The 15,729-nt window shown below is 39.6% G+C and overlaps 1 protein-coding gene and 1 long non-coding RNA gene across 2 annotated transcripts in view; one reads left to right on the top strand and one right to left on the bottom strand.

Moving 5' to 3' along the window:
• Positions 1–2,207: 2,207 nt before the first annotated feature.
• Positions 2,208–9,342, bottom strand: COMMD2 (COMM domain containing 2). Its single transcript, XM_065942839.1, has 5 exons — positions 9,194–9,342; positions 9,021–9,098; positions 8,329–8,411; positions 5,214–5,387; positions 2,208–2,788 (listed from the first exon to the last, which is right to left on the bottom strand). Exons 1-5 carry the CDS (start codon positions 9,258–9,260, stop codon positions 2,591–2,593), a joined length of 600 nt encoding a protein of 199 aa, XP_065798911.1. The 5' UTR covers positions 9,261–9,342; the 3' UTR covers positions 2,208–2,590.
• A 45-nt stretch (positions 9,343–9,387) lies between these two features.
• The window catches only part of LOC136173311 (uncharacterized), a 28,046-nt gene continuing 21,704 nt past the window's right edge, over positions 9,388–15,729 (top strand). Inside the window, exon 1 of the long non-coding RNA XR_010664208.1 lies at positions 9,388–9,624. This is a non-coding gene — a long non-coding RNA (uncharacterized lncRNA). The remainder of the gene's footprint in view (positions 9,625–15,729) is intronic.

Raw genomic sequence — 15,729 nt, 5'->3', positions numbered from 1 at the left:
CCAGTTTTCACAAAAGTGTATTTTCTTCTTATAGTATCCACACCACTTTCTAGTTTGCTGTTTTAAATTTACTCAAGCTTGGAAACATCAATAACAAAATAAACTCATGGAATTTGTGAAACAGAAAGGAGACTTCCAATGGGTGAAGTATATGTAGACTTTGTAATTACATATATTGATTATTCCCTACTTACAGAGCTGTTCTGAGAAATGAGATGTTACTATTCTGGCTTTGAGACTTAAGAGCTATTATACTTAAATAGCTATTATACTTAATAGCTCATGCATCAGCAAATCCTGAAAAATACACACACTCATAATCCAAAATGTTTTAATAAACATTTAGATAGTTACAGATGGAAAGGCATATCCCAGAGTCAAGAAACCTGGTCATATAGGAGAGTAGAATAGTGGCTGCATCTGCAGAAAATATGTTCATATACAAACATATACAAAATATGTTCATCTACAAACTACAAAAAAATAAATGTGTCATAAAACAAAGAAGGCAGCGGAGCGGGTCAGGGTGTGGAATGCTCGAACAAGAAAAGGAAGAGAGTCATTAGACGCTCTGTGGGAAAAAAAAGTGAGTCCCAGATTCAAAAGAAAGACTGTTCCCAACTCATTCTGGCCTAAAAAAGCAAAGAAGAACATCAGAAAGAATAACACAGCACAGAGCCTGGGGACAGGGGGCTTTGGTTCAGTCACCAAGTCTCGTCTGACTCTTCATGACCCCTCGGACGGCAGCACGTCAGGACTCCCTGTCCTCCACCATCTCCTGGAGTCTGCCCAAGTTCATGTCCACTGTATCAGTGCTGCCATCCAACCGGCTCATCCTCTGTCGTCCTCTTCTTCTCTGGAGAAGGGAACTGCAAACCACCCCAGTATATTTGCCATGAGAACCCCATAAACTGTAATAAAAACACAAGGGGAGCTTGATACAAATAAAAAAAAAGAGGCTGACACATGCTTTGTTGTTTTGCTTGGGGTAAGAACAGTGGATACAGAGGAAGAAAAAAGTTGTCCTAAAGAGACACAAGGATATTGTTTCAGTTCTGGCTGGAGTCAGCCCTGCTTATCTCCACCCAAGGTGGACAAACAAGGCTCACAGAGCTATTTTTATTGTATAAGCTTGGCACGCATGTTGCTGTTAACCCGATGACATATGCTACAATTTCATGTAATATGTAAAATTTCCTCTTATTTGTGAGGTTGTTAACATGAAAGCTTCATTAATCAAGTTATCACTATAATTAGAAATTATCTGAGTATAGTTTGCTTATAGGTATTTTGCAAGCGCATAACATGCTTTTCCACACTTGAATGGAAAGAAGATGCCTGCAAGGGATGAGGGATGGCAACTGCAACTGTGCTTTTCTTCCACTGGCCTCTGTTTCCTGCTAGGCTCTCTCTCAAGAGAGAGAAGCAGCATGATGCCACTTTGACTTGGAAATCTCTAACTCTTAGGGGGCGAAGTAGCAACAGAGCCTAGACGACTGCTTAGAGTCTGGCGTTTCTAAAGGCCTTCCACGGGATGAGATGTTCAGAATAAGGTTTTGGATACATATTTAAGACTGAACCCCATTTTCCACCCTTCCTCGCAACTTCCTCCTTAAGGCTGCGACTCCCTCAGTCTTCCTGTAATCCCGTACTGTGTCCCTGAGACTGACCCGACATGTCGGCATCTGAATTGTTCAGGCTGAAAGCTTATAGTCACCCACTTAAAAACAACACAAGACAAAAATCCAGTTTTCTTTAAGGGAGAGGGGAAATTTGCCGGGAATGTAGTAAACATGGCCTTCCTTTTCACTCTTTATACTTTATTCAAACAGAATTTTAAAAAGTGACTGTAATTTATATCTAGATAATTAAGAACCGATTACAATATGCCTGCATCCATTGTTTATAAATGTTGAATGGCAGTGTGTCTTTCAGATGCTTTGGTAATAGGGAAAAAAGTGAATCCTTGATAAACTACAATATATTCACACAAATCTGAGTACTATTTAAGCTTATTAGCATGGCAATTTAAACTTAAGCAACAAGATAAGTACTTAGCATATTCACAGCCAAATAAAACACATGAACTGCCTAAAAAATGTTGCATCTAAAAAATTCATATTCACTTCCCACTGTTCTGTGGCTATTAACATCACGGTGTGCTTTAAAGTAAAAAACATTAAATTGTCTAGAAATACTAAGAATAGTAATAGAATTACACTGTGAACTTTATTTTTAAGTTTAGATCAATAAGGAGGAAAACAATAAACCAGTCAGAAAAAGCATCAAAAAAATATAGTCATTTATATACACAGAGGATTTGAACCATACAGATTCACTTTCAGTTGATTCAATCATATTTACACATTTATAATACAAACATCTTAACTCAAGAAGCTGATCACATTTAGCACCGAGAAAGAAATTTCACTTAGCCTTTGACCATGACCTCAGTATCTTGACATAGGGAAAGAAATTTTATGAAATCTCTATATATTTATCACTATCAACTTAAAAAATTGATTTTGAAAAATAACTGCTGCGTATCACCAATTCACAAGTGATTAGGGAGGAAGAAAACAAACCGGGACTACTTGATGCTGCGCACGACTCTCCTGCAGTGGTTTGTCTTCGCCTCCTCCGAGGCCTGTTCCAGCTGCTGGGCCAAGTGAAGCAGCGTGGCTGGGTCCGCCTGCAGAACGTGGGTGCTGAGGCCTCCGTTCTGACTAAGGTGGAGCTTTACAGTCACTGACGGCTTAATCTGTTGCCTGAGGCTTCTGCTTGCAAGCTTAGTTTTGAATGGAATAAGAGCAGAATGACTATTTAACAATCATGCTGAACATATGAATAATGACATTATACCATATACAAAAATTGAATTTCAGATGAATCACAGACTTCAGTAAACTTTAAAATCTTTGGGGGGAAAAAAATCTTTGGGGGAAAAAAACTAAACTACAACGTATAGGTAGTTACACAGTATGGAAGGGTTTCTTAAACATGATATAAAAACAAAAATCATAAAGAAAACTGATAAACTGAAATACATTAAAATTATTAAAATTTCTTGGAAAGATTTCTAAAAATAGTGAAAAAAAAACAAGCCACAAACTCAGAAAAGATACTCTGTAACACATAAAACCAAAAAAAAAGTATCAAGAGTGTATGAAGAAGTGCTCTGATTTAATAAAAACCCCACAAAACCAAGAAACTTGTACAGAAGACCTATGAGAGCACTTTTCAGAAGTAATAAAAATAGATAAACACAGGAAACAAATGCAACTTTACTAGAAATCAGGAAAATGGCCAATAAAATCATGCTGCTTATCAGACTGGCAGGAATTAGCAACCTGCCCATGAGGAGCACTGCAAAGTGACGGTGATGAAAACTCATCCACTGCTGGTGAGAGTGATGACAGAATTACTTTGGAAAACAGATAAATTACCAGCAATTCCACTCCTAGGTACACACCTTAAACTCTTACACATACACACATATTCATAATGGTATTTGTTCCCAAGAGCCAAAAGCTAGACATATCTCAAATATTCTTTACCAACAGAATGGATAAATTGAGAATATCCATACAATGAAATGCTTACTAAATGACCGGGAAAAGAAGTAAACTACAGCAACCTGAACTGTCATCAATAAATCTAAAAAGAAAATGTTTAATCAAAAAAGCAAGTTGCATTTGCCTTCAAGGAGCCTATAGTCTGCTTTATACATTCTCCTGAGTTAATATATATTCAAGCAGTCAACACATTGGGATACAATTGCTAAGCTTGTCTAGCTGATTTTCTGTAACCTATCTGGACCACTCAAATCAGGAAGAATCTACTATTACAGCGGTTTACAAACATTATTACACGTTAGAATTACCGGGGTGACGAGGGAGCTTTAAAAAACTCTGATGCCCAGGTAAAACTCTGTACCAGTACATCAGAACCTCTGCGGCAGAACACAGGTATCAGAGTTCTTTTAAAGCTCCCTAGATCATTTCAACGTGCAATCAAGTTTGGGAACTACGGAGCTATCCCACTCATTTGTTCATTCTCAGATTCATGTGGGCCTTTACAACTTATGCTGTCTCCTCTCTCAATAATATTACCCTCGTTTTCTCCATCCATTTCTTTTTCTGAAATTTACCCTTCTTTTATTGATGCTTTTCTGGATTATGCCAATGTACACTGAACTACCTGAGATACAGCTTTTCTGAAATACTCAGAAGTACCTTTATTTATACAATTATATTCTTTTTTCCTCTCCAGAACCTTATTTCACAACTATCTTTAATTACTAGTTATTTTGAGACATCTAATATCACTAAACAAATAATATCTTTTCCAGCTGAGAAAGTGTCTTACAATTCTTATGGTTCCCAAAGCATTCAGCACAGCCCTAATCAGTGATTGGATGGCATTCAATAAATATCTCTTAACTAGCTTATCTGTCACTGCTTGAGAAAGGCTGCATCCAATAGTCTGAAAACTCCTTTTTGGTTGTGTACGTGGCTTTAAAAACAACCCAATCTCATAAAAATAAGGCAGACACAGAAGAATATTTATTGAATCAGTTCATGAATAGAAAGTTACAGAGCAGAAAAAAGTAATCTGTGCATTAAGAGACAGGATGCTGGTTACCTTTGAAAAGAAGGGTGGGCAGGTAACTTGTAGGAGGCAAGAAGGATGCTTCTGAGGTGCCGGTCATGGGTGCTGGTTTCATGGGTGTTTTTACCACATGATAATTCATTGGCTATACTGACTCGTGTACTTTCCTATAAATGTGCTTTATTTAGACAGAAAAGGGTTTTCTAAAAGCTAAGCACCACTTAAAAAATATAGATAACCATCTGCTTTTCCAAAATAACCTATTTCTTACAAACTTCACAAATTAAACCAATGTGAACATATTAAAAATATAAGAGAATGGAGAATTCCCTGACAGTCCAGTGGTTAGAACCCAGCATTCTCACTGTCAAGAGCCTGGGTTCAATCCTTGGTTGGGGAACTAAAAAATCCCACAAGCCTTGTGGTGTGGTTAGAAAAAAAAAAAGAAAATGAACTATTTGTGAAGTGATCTAAAAATGGACATTAAAAACTGAAGTTTCAAACCAGAATTTGGTTAAGGTGGTAAAGAACACAACAAGTGTGAAGACATAAGCCTAAAATAAATTTTATATTCTAAATCAGATTTTAAAAAAAAGTCATACCTGTACATCCAGTCGCCATTCAAGGCTGTGGTAACTGGGAAGGTCTGGTGCCAATTCACTCAGGATAGCTCTGATCTCCTTTCTGTTGTCCAGATAAAGCTGAAGCAACAATTTGTTCAATTCTTCAGGAAATCCCAGAACAAAAACAGAGTCTTGGAAATCCAGTTCAGAAATCTAAAAATGAATCAAGTCTATCAAAATTTATTTGTGTCTAATAAATGCTGAAATACTGGATATACACAAAAAAATATGAATTCCATTCTGTCTAGTAAAAGAGACAACACTCCTTAGTAAAAGGCAACCCCTGTCCACTATTCCAAATTCTGAGTTTCTGATACATAAAAATAAAAGTAAGCAACAAAAACAAAAACAAACTAGTGGGACTACTTCAGATCAAAGGCTTCTGCACAGCAAAGGAAAGCATCAACAAAATGAAAAGGCAACCTACTGAATGAAAGAAAAATCTGCAAATCACGTATCTGATACACAATAGCTAAATAAATAAATAAGTAAATAAAGTGATCAACAATCTGATTAAAAAATGGGCAGAAGATCTGAATTCACATTTTCCAAAGAACACATACAGAAGGCCGACAGGCACATGAAAAGATGCTCAACATCACTACTCATCAGGGAAATGTAAACCAAAGTGATGAGATATCACTTCACATCCACTGGAACGACAGTACCAAAAGGACAAGAAACAGGTGCTGGTGAGGCCGTGGAGAAAAGGGAACTCTCGTACACTGTTGGTAGGAACATAAATTGGTGCAGTCACTATGAAAAACAGTATAGAGGTTCTTCAAAAAATTGAAAGTAGAACTACCATATGATCTAGCAATTCTACTTCTGGATGTTTATCAAAAAAAACCAAAAACATGAATTCGAACAGACACATGCACCCCCATGTTCACTGAAGCATCTATTTAACAGTGGCTAAAACGTGAGAACAAACTAAGTATCCATTGAAGGATGAATGCATAGGGAAGTTGTGGCATATACACACAGTGGAATATTACTCAGCCATAAAAAAGAATGGAATTTGCCATTCGCAACAACATGGATGGAACTTGAGGGCATTAGCCTCAGTGAATTAAGTCAGACAGAATAAGAAATACTGTATGATTTCTCTTACAGGTCAAATCTAAGACAAACAAAAAACAAAGCCCCAGCAAACTCATAGATACAGAGGACAGACTGGTGGTCGCCAGAGGCAGGGAGCGGGTGGAAGGAAATGGTCTGGGTAAATCTCAGTGGGATACTCAGATGCAGACTGAACACAGGAAAGTCATGTGTGCGGCCAGCAAAGGGCGCGGGGGAGAAGGATGTGGAGTCCCGGTCTGTGGCTCCCCAGTGGAACATTGCTGAGGACCAAGCCAGCCTGACACTGACTCACAGTAAGATGAAAGGAGATTGCCCACAGCAGGCTTGCTTCTGCTCCCTATCAGATGACCCAGATGAGGGCTAAACAGAGAAAAAGGAGAGGAAGCACCATTCTTTCTCTGTTCCTCTTCCCATCAGTGTCCTCACCTCAGCCACCTTAATGCTCTACTTTGCCTGCTCTTTGCCAGTTTCTGCATACTACCCTTTTTGAGAGGGGACGTCACTGTCATTAGACTTTTTCTGTTTGTAACAGCATAGGCTTAGGTTACCTTGTCCCTTTAGCAAGTATTTCCTGAGATCCTACGATGGGATAGGTCTCATGCTAGGAAGACAGAACTGAATAAATCAAATGGACGCACTGCCGGTGCAGAGGGCTTGTAGTCTTTGGGGCCAGGTGGGTTAGGTGTGTTGACCAATCACATCAGGTAGTCTCTCCGATGATGCAACCCAACCAAATCTAAGAGCAAGAGGCTAGAGGTCTATTGCGAGGAGGAGCAGCCAGGAAAGCTCTGAAGAGGGCCAGAAAAGATCACCTCAGGAAGCAAAAATGAGTTCCCCATATCAACTAACGGAACACAGATTTATGTGACAGAGCATTTGCTGTGAAACATCTCTAAGTGTAACATTTTAGAAAGTCTGACAAAAAGGATCTATAAAATATATTTTTATCCAGTTAACCACTCAAATAATCTAATTATTTCACCCTAATTATTAGGGTGAAACACCATAACTCAATAAGTCACACTCTGTCTTTCATCACTTCCACTGTGAGGATTTGCTATCAAAATGTTAAGCCTTCAGGGCAGTTTCCCAAATTTACCTCATCTTAAGAATCATTTAAAGCACCTTGGAAAAATATTCTCAAGTCCCTCTTCTGGAAAACCTGATTCAACAGGTTTGAGACGAACCAGGAATTTGGTTTAAAAGGGTCACACAAGATTCTCACTAAAAGGTAAGTGTGAGAAACAGCAGAATGGACAATATGTAAATTAAGCCGTGTGTGTGTGTGTGTGTGTGTGTGTGTCTGTCTGTCTGTCTGTCTGTCTGTGAGTGAAGTCACTTCAATCCTGTTGGATTCTTTGTGACCCCATGGACTGTAGCCCACCAGGCTCCTCTGTCCATGGGATTCTCCAGGCAAGAAAACTGGAGTGGATTGCCATGCCCTCCTCCAGGGGATCTTCCTGACCCAGGGATTGAACCTGAGTTTCTTATGTCTCCTGCACTGGCAGGTGGGTTCTTTACCACTAGCACCATCTGGGAAGCCCCATGTAGCCAGCTGTAATTTTTAAAGTATTTTTTCTAGTAAAAGTATGGAGAAACAACAACTGGTACAAGATTCCCAGCCAGTATTAAAAAGGGGAAAATGTGGGGAAAAAGGAAAAAAATACTTTATTAAAATACAAAAAGAACTGCTAAAATACCCAGTTTTCTCAATTCTCCAACAAGCTAGATACTGCTAATACACAAAAAGTTAAGTCATTTCATTCTCCCTCTTCTTAGGATACACGTGGTAACATGAGGAATTAGAGGCAATTCTCATTTATACTAACAAGAGGTATTCATGCCAGCAAGTCACATTATAGTCAGATTATGTATGCATGGCTTCACGCAATCAATTATAAACCAGTAACAACCTTACTGAAATGAGCAGATCCTACCAGGACTGATATATAGAGTATAATGAACCTGCTTAAGGTCCTGGTAATACAAAACTGACCACAAAAGCCCTTACCATGAGCTTCGAACTTTCAGTGAGGAGGTATATTAATCCTTCCACACCATGTTGGACAGTGTCACTACTCACGCTGAGTTTTCCTGAAAAAGAGTAAATATTATCCATTACTCCATGTTTTCAAACACTGCAATAAAATATAATTCCGGTAATAACCTTGGCGAATGTTCATTCGCCATTCCCAGGCAAATGCCTTCAGTACTTCCCACCACGTAACCTTCTTTACAAAATACAGATGCGTGGAGACAAAATCAGCTGTACTATCTCTCTGCTGAGCGCGCAGCTACTTCAAGCCTAGCAAAAGAGACAAAATCGGAAACCTCCCCTCATCCATCGGGGGGGAAAATACTTCAGTAAAAGCAGATGTCTGAACAACGAACCACAGCCAGACACTTGCGTATTTATGGTTCACCGAACTATTCCACACAGTTGGATGCACGTAAGCATCATAGTGTATGTATCTGGCAGATGGTGTTACGTCCATTACACGCCAAAAAACACAGGCTTTAAAGAACTCAGTATTTGGAGCACGGGCAGGATCTGCGCGCCGACTTAACAGCCCTTCTGCTTTACTCTGCCACAACCGGGGAAAAACCTCTGGAGTCGCAGGAAGCCCGTCCTCTCCAGGGCGACGGAGAACGGCCCGCACTCCCCCGAGCCGACTGCACTTCTGTGCCTCCCCCGGTTCTTACTGGCAGCGCCTTCGTAGATCTTGGGGTTCGAGCCACGCCGCAGGAACTCCACCGCGATTCGCCCGAACTCGGCGACCACTGCAACGGAAGCCAGGAGAGCCTGAGCGCCGGGCGCGCCCCCCGACCCCTGCCCGGGCCGCAGGGAACCACCCGCCGCCGCCGCGCGCCCTCACCCGCGCCGTCCACTTTCGGCAGGAAGGCCAGATGCTCCTTGTGCTCCTCCGACAGGTCCAGCAGCATCTTCCCGGGTAGCCAGGTCCTCGGGGCAGCGCCGACCCCGCCCTCGCCACTTCCGGGGTCGAGTCCAAGCGTAAAGTGGCCCCGGTGCGTCAGCGCCCGGAGGCTTGGGTTCCGGCGGAAGGCCGTCCCACACTCAAACGCCTCCCCAGGCGCAGACCGCGAGCCGGAGCTCCTTCAGTTTGCGAATCAGACGTCGCCTGCCGGGCTCAGAATGCCTCGGTCTGAGGAAGAGAAGTGTAAAATTCGACTGGCCCCGTTGCGGAGCTTGCATGAATAATGTTAGCAGCTAACGCTTAGGAAGCGGTCTGCCAGGAACTGTTCCCAGGTTTATTAACTTGTTTCGAGTCCACAAGAACCTTACGAGGTGGGTACCCTTATTGTCCCCGAGAGAGAGAAGTCAACTGAGCCAGCTCACGCAACTGAACGTCACTCTTTTTAGCGCTAGGTAGTTTACACAGCTTCTGTGTGTGTTATCTTCCTTGATTTACCTCACTTAATGCCCTCAGTAACCACGCCGTCGTTTGTACAGACGGGCCGTTTGTACGGCGCGGGTCATCGTTTGTACGTGAGGAATCCAAAGCGCCCGATACGGTGTTATCGGCCAGTGACAGAGCTGGAAGAAGGTCAGAGCCCTCGACCACCTGCTCCGAAAGTCATCATTCTGCACAGCATCCTGAAAGATGGGGGTTTGTAACGCGTTCCCAGAGTGGTTATAAATTAGGATAACGAGGAGGAGGAAGGCAATGACCATGCTTGTCTTTATTTTTATGTGTTAAGGGCAGTGGGAGAATTTGGTTCCTTTACCAACTCATTCTTCTCACCTGCTGTGGTTCAAATACGAGAGACTATTAAACAGCTTATTAATAAGAATATGACTCCTCAATTCTTACTCTCTTAGTGGGGGAAAAGAGAAATTTCACATCTATGGTTGTGATATCTAGGGATATAGAGAGAAAGCTAACTATATGCCCCAAGATATCTATATGCCATCTCCTAAGCAGAACTGAACATTGGAAATGTTTTTCAGCTCTGCTCTCTGCGTCTCCCTCATCCCTCACGTGTGACTGAAACTGAAATTGTTTCCTATGGTTGGTGTTCAGTCACTGAGTCATGTCCAGCTTTTTGCTTCCCCATGGACTGCAGCATGCCAGGCTTTTCTGTTTCCTATGTGGGGGCACAGACAGGCAGATCCTTAAACTTGTTAGGTCTTGAAGCAGCATTTGCAGAGAGAGTACAGTTTTTACTGACACTGTTTTGCAAATCAGCAAAAATGGCATTTTATGAAGATTTTATTCATACATTATTGAGAAAATGTCAATTATAGAGGGAATAAGGAATGCTGAAATGAATTTACAAATAGGTATACTATTATGCCAATATAATATAGCATTTCTGTTCTGTGAGCTCAGGGACTTCAGCAGGAGTGGTGATAGGGGTTGGGGATGAAGATGGGAAATAAGGATGAACAGAATGGGGTGGTCAAAGAAGGTGGTCAAAAAGCCAAGTTATACCTGGGGAAACCCGCCTGGGAGTTAGAACTTGCTAGGATAATGTATAGAGTGACTTTCTGGTACCAAGTGTCTATGGTTGTTTAGAAGTAATTACCTGACTGAAAAATCAAAACTCTAGATTCCAGATCTGAATCTGACACTTAACTACCTGTAGGACTGAAACCAAGTTGTTTTTATATGTTATAAATTTAGCCTCTTCTTTTGTAAAACATGTACTTTAATGATGACTGTTCTTAGTGTACCATGCAGGGCTGCTATGATGCTCAGATGCATTAATAAATTCATATTAAGAAATTGATCATGATGATCAAATTAAATAAACTAGCATTAAGCAAGTGATTTTTAAGTGGAAATATTTATATTTTATGAGCAGATGTTGTGTGCACATGTCATTGAAAATGCCATGTATATGATTATCATAAAATTCACTTATTTAATTTAACAAATATTTATAGAGCAGTTATTCAAAAGCTCAAGCATATGTTATTCCTTGGCAGTTTAGAGATGAATAAAACACTGTCCTTGCCTAAGAGAAGATAGTAAAGGAGACAGTCAAGTAATTTCAATACTGTGTGAAAGTGGTAATACCTGAGGAAAGAACAGAATGACCTAGAGCAAAGAGAAGGTGATGCTTAACTTTGATTTCAGTAAGATTCAGTTTTAGAATGAATGTCCCACGGTAGGCTGTCTATGCTAATATACTGCTTGATGTCTGTTTAATATTGTAAGAAAGTAAGACCTATATCACTTCATACTATCTTACTTCTAGAGCTAAAGTGAATAAAGAATAAAGACTCAACAATTTTTCAGTTGATTCTGGCAGGGAATCAATTGTGCTGTCACATTCTCCTCTTATCATCCTCCCCCTCATGTACCTTCCTTTCTCCTCATATTTCATCATAATTCTTTCTTCTTCATAGACATTCCTGCCCCAGGAACTTTGTACCAGACATCTCCTTGGTTATGTTTCAATGATAGGTAAATAGTTTCATTCCAATCCTAAAGACAGGCAATGCCAAAGAATATTCAAACTACCCCACAATTGCATTCATTTCACATGCTAGCAAACTAATGCTCAAAATTCTCTGAGCGAGGCTCCAATGGTACGTGAACTGAGAACTTTTAGATGTTCAAGCTGGATTTAGAAAAGGCAGAGGAACCAGAGATCAAATTGCCAACAACCAATAGATCATCAAAAAAGCAAGAGAGTTCCAGAAAAACATCTACTTCTGCTTTATTGCCTACACTAAAGCCTTTGACTGTGTGGATCACAACAAACTGTGCAACATTCTTAAAGAGATGAGAATACCAGACCACCTTACCTGCCTCCTGAGAAATCTGTATGCAGGTCAAGAAGCAACAGTTACAACTGGACATGGAAAAATGGACCAGTTCCAAATTGGGAAAGGAGTACATCAAGGCTGTATATTGTCCCCCTGCTTATTTAACTTATATGCAGAGAACATCATGAGAAATGCCGAGCTGGATGAAGCACAAGCTGGAATCAAGGTTGCCAGGAGAAATATCAATAACCTCAGACATGCAGATGACATCACCCTTATGGCAGAAAGCAAAGAGGAATTGAAGAGCCTCTTCATGAAAGTGAAAGAGGAGTGTGAAAAAGCTGGCTTAAAACTCAATTCAAAAAAATGAAGATCATGGGATCCAATCCCATCACTTCATGGCAAATAGATGGGGAAACAATGGAAACAGTAACAGACTTTATTTTGGAGGGCTCCAAAATCACTGCAGGTGGTGACTGCAGCCATGAAGTTAAAAGACGCTTGCTCCTTGGAAGAAAAGCTATGACCAATCTAGACAGCATATGAAAAAGCAGAGACATTACCTTGCTGACAAAGGTCTATCTAGTCAATGCTGTTTTTCCTGTAGTCATGTATGGATGCGAGAGTTGGACCATAAAGAAGGCTGAGCATTGAAGAATTGATGCTTCTGAACTGTGGTGTTGGAGAAGACTCTTGAGAGTCCCTTGGACTGCAAGGAGATTCAACCAGTCAATCCTAAAGGAAATCAGTTCTGAATATTCATTGGAAGGACTGATGCTGAAGCTTTAACTCCAATACTTTGGCCACCTGATGGGAAGAACTGACTCCCTGGAAAAGACCCTGATGCTGGGAAAGATTTAAGGCAGGAGGAGAAGGTGATGACAGAGGATGAGATAGTCAGATGGCATCACCGACTCTCTGGACATGAGTTTGAGCAAGTTCTGGGAGTTGGTGATGGACAGGAAAACCTGGCATGCTGCAGTCCAAGGGGTGACAAAGAGTCGGACGTGAATGATCGACTGAACTGAACTGATGATCTCTTGCAAGGAACTGCAGTTTAGTTCAGCACCTGGTCAAGGGGATGGTAACGTGGTGGCATCCATCACATGAACTGCCCTCTCATGAGCCTGAGCCTGGCATCAAGTAGTTTATGAATTTAGTTCCTAAAACTTTTCTCATTATTTTAGTTAACTTTTTTAAACTGGATAATAAAATTCATTCAGAAAAGGGTACAGAGCTGGAAAAAGAAAAAAACACTTCTTGTCGAATTTTCTCAAATTTAGCACATCTATTAAGTGAGATCAAGAAATAGAAAGTTACCAGTACCACAGAACCTGTGCTGTGCTGTCTTCCAGTTACAATCCCCTCTTACTGTCTCTGCAATGACCAAAACTTCTGCACATGCTGCCTACAACATCTCTTCAGCATCATCTTTCCTTTATTTGTATCAACTTTCTATGTGCCCAACCCTGTAATATCAAACTAGAAACCTATTTTTAGATGGCTTTAGATTTTAGGTGTCTCTGACTATTGTAAAAGGATCTGTCTTACAAACTTTTCTAACAAGTAGAGTCAAAAATTTTAAATATTTTAAAAAACATTTAATAAGTGATTTGTAAGACTTCTACACTAAAAACTAAAAAACATTGATGAGTGAAATCAAGGAAGACTTAAATAAATGGGGACATATACCATGGATGGTGAGATATATGGTGGGTTGTAAGATTTACTATTATTAAGAAGTTAGTTTTGAACAATCAAAATCCCAATAGGCTTTTTTTAAAAATAGAGGATGGCAAATTTATTTTTATTATTTTTTACAAGTTTATTTAAAAATCTTTTTGGAAATGTAAGTGGCTAAGAATAGCCAAAACAAACTAGGAAAAAGAACAAATCAATTGTAAATTGATTTTTGACAAAGGTGCCAAGGTACTTGGGCTTCCCTGGCGCCTCAGTGGTAGAGTCACCTACCAGTGCAGGAGACACAGCATCGATCCCTGGGTCAGGAGGATGTCCTGGAGAAGGAGGTGGCGACCCACTCCAGCATTCTTGCCTAGGAATCCCATCGACAGAGGAGCGTGGAGATCTACAGTCTGTGGGGTCAAAGAGAGATGGACACCACTTATCGACTAAACACACCCAGACCTAAAGAACTCTGAAACTTCCAGAAGAAAACATTTGAGAATATCTTCATGGCTTTGGGGTGGGCAAAGATTTCTTAGGAAGCAGAAAGCATGAACTATAAAAGAAAAAAATGATAAACTGTACTTCATTGGAGTTAAAAATTTTCATTCATCAAAAGACACCATTAATAAAATGAAAGAGTCCACAGATTAGGAAAAAATGCTTACAGTGCATACATCTGACAAGGAACTTGTATCATGAGTATATAAAAGTCCCCAATAAACCAATAATTAAAAGATAACAGAATTTTTTAAATGGACATGAACTTAATTAATACTTCACAAAATAAAAGGTATAGATAGCCAAGAATCACACGAAAAAGCATTCAGTGTTATTAGCCATCAAGGAAATTCAAATTAAAACCACAATGAGAAGTCATTTCAAACCCACTAGAATAGCTAAAAATCAAAAGTACTAATGATACCAAATTTTTTTGAGTCTGTAAAGTGACCAGAACGCTTGTTACTAGAGGTGTAAGACTATAATACTGCTTTGGAGAACTGTTAGGTAGGTTATTATAATGTTACTATATACTTACTGTATTATCACACAATTCCATACCTAGACGTTTGCCCCCAAAGAAATGAAAGGATATGTCCAGAAAAAGACCTTTACCATTATTTTTAAAGCAGCTTTATTCACAATATCGCAAAACTGGAGACAGTCCAAATGTCACACATCTGAATACATTGTGGTGTGACCATACAGTGGGATACTACACACAATAGTAAAAAAAGACCCAAGGAAGACTTGTATGGCGGAAGTGCAAATATTGGAGTTATTAGACCTGGACCGGAAAATAACTATGAATAACATGTCCAAAATATTAGAAGACTAGTAAAGTATTTAATCAGAGCAGTAGAAACTGTAAAAAAATAAATTAACGAGTTAGAAAACAAATATACAATATAAAGAGTAAACAAAAGGAGCAGTTTGTTGTAGAAAAGTAATAAAATTAGTAAAATTGACAAAAGCATTACAAGACTGACTATTCATGGGAAAAATAAAAGTAGGGCAAAAGATATCACCAATGATATCAACAATGAATAAAGGAATATTACTACATAGAGAAAAAGAAAAGAATGTTCTACTAATATATGCAGCTATGTTAATGAGCCTCAATAGATTAAGTTGAGAAAAATAACCCAGACACAAAGTGAACAGCTATATGATTCCTTTAATTGGAAAGTGTTATACGTGGAGGTGTATCAGGAAATCAGAATAGCAGTTTCCTATATGGATTAAGATAAATTTAGGAGCTTGGAGGAACTTTCTGGGATAATGGAAGTGTTTACGTCTTGCCTGGGGTATTAGTTACACAGATGTATATATTTGTTCAAGTTATTGAATCTTACATTTAAGATCGTTGTAATTCACTGTAGGTACATTCTACATCAGTTTAATAAAATTAATAGCAGAAATTCAAAAGATATCTGAGACCAGTATTAGACGTAGATGGTATTTATAACTCTACCAGGGACTTTCCCTATT

This window comes from Muntiacus reevesi, chromosome 8 (genome assembly GCF_963930625.1).
Source record: "Muntiacus reevesi chromosome 8, mMunRee1.1, whole genome shotgun sequence".
Taxonomy (NCBI): domain Eukaryota; kingdom Metazoa; phylum Chordata; class Mammalia; order Artiodactyla; family Cervidae; genus Muntiacus; species Muntiacus reevesi.
This window is presented reverse-complemented; position numbering and strand designations above follow the sequence as displayed.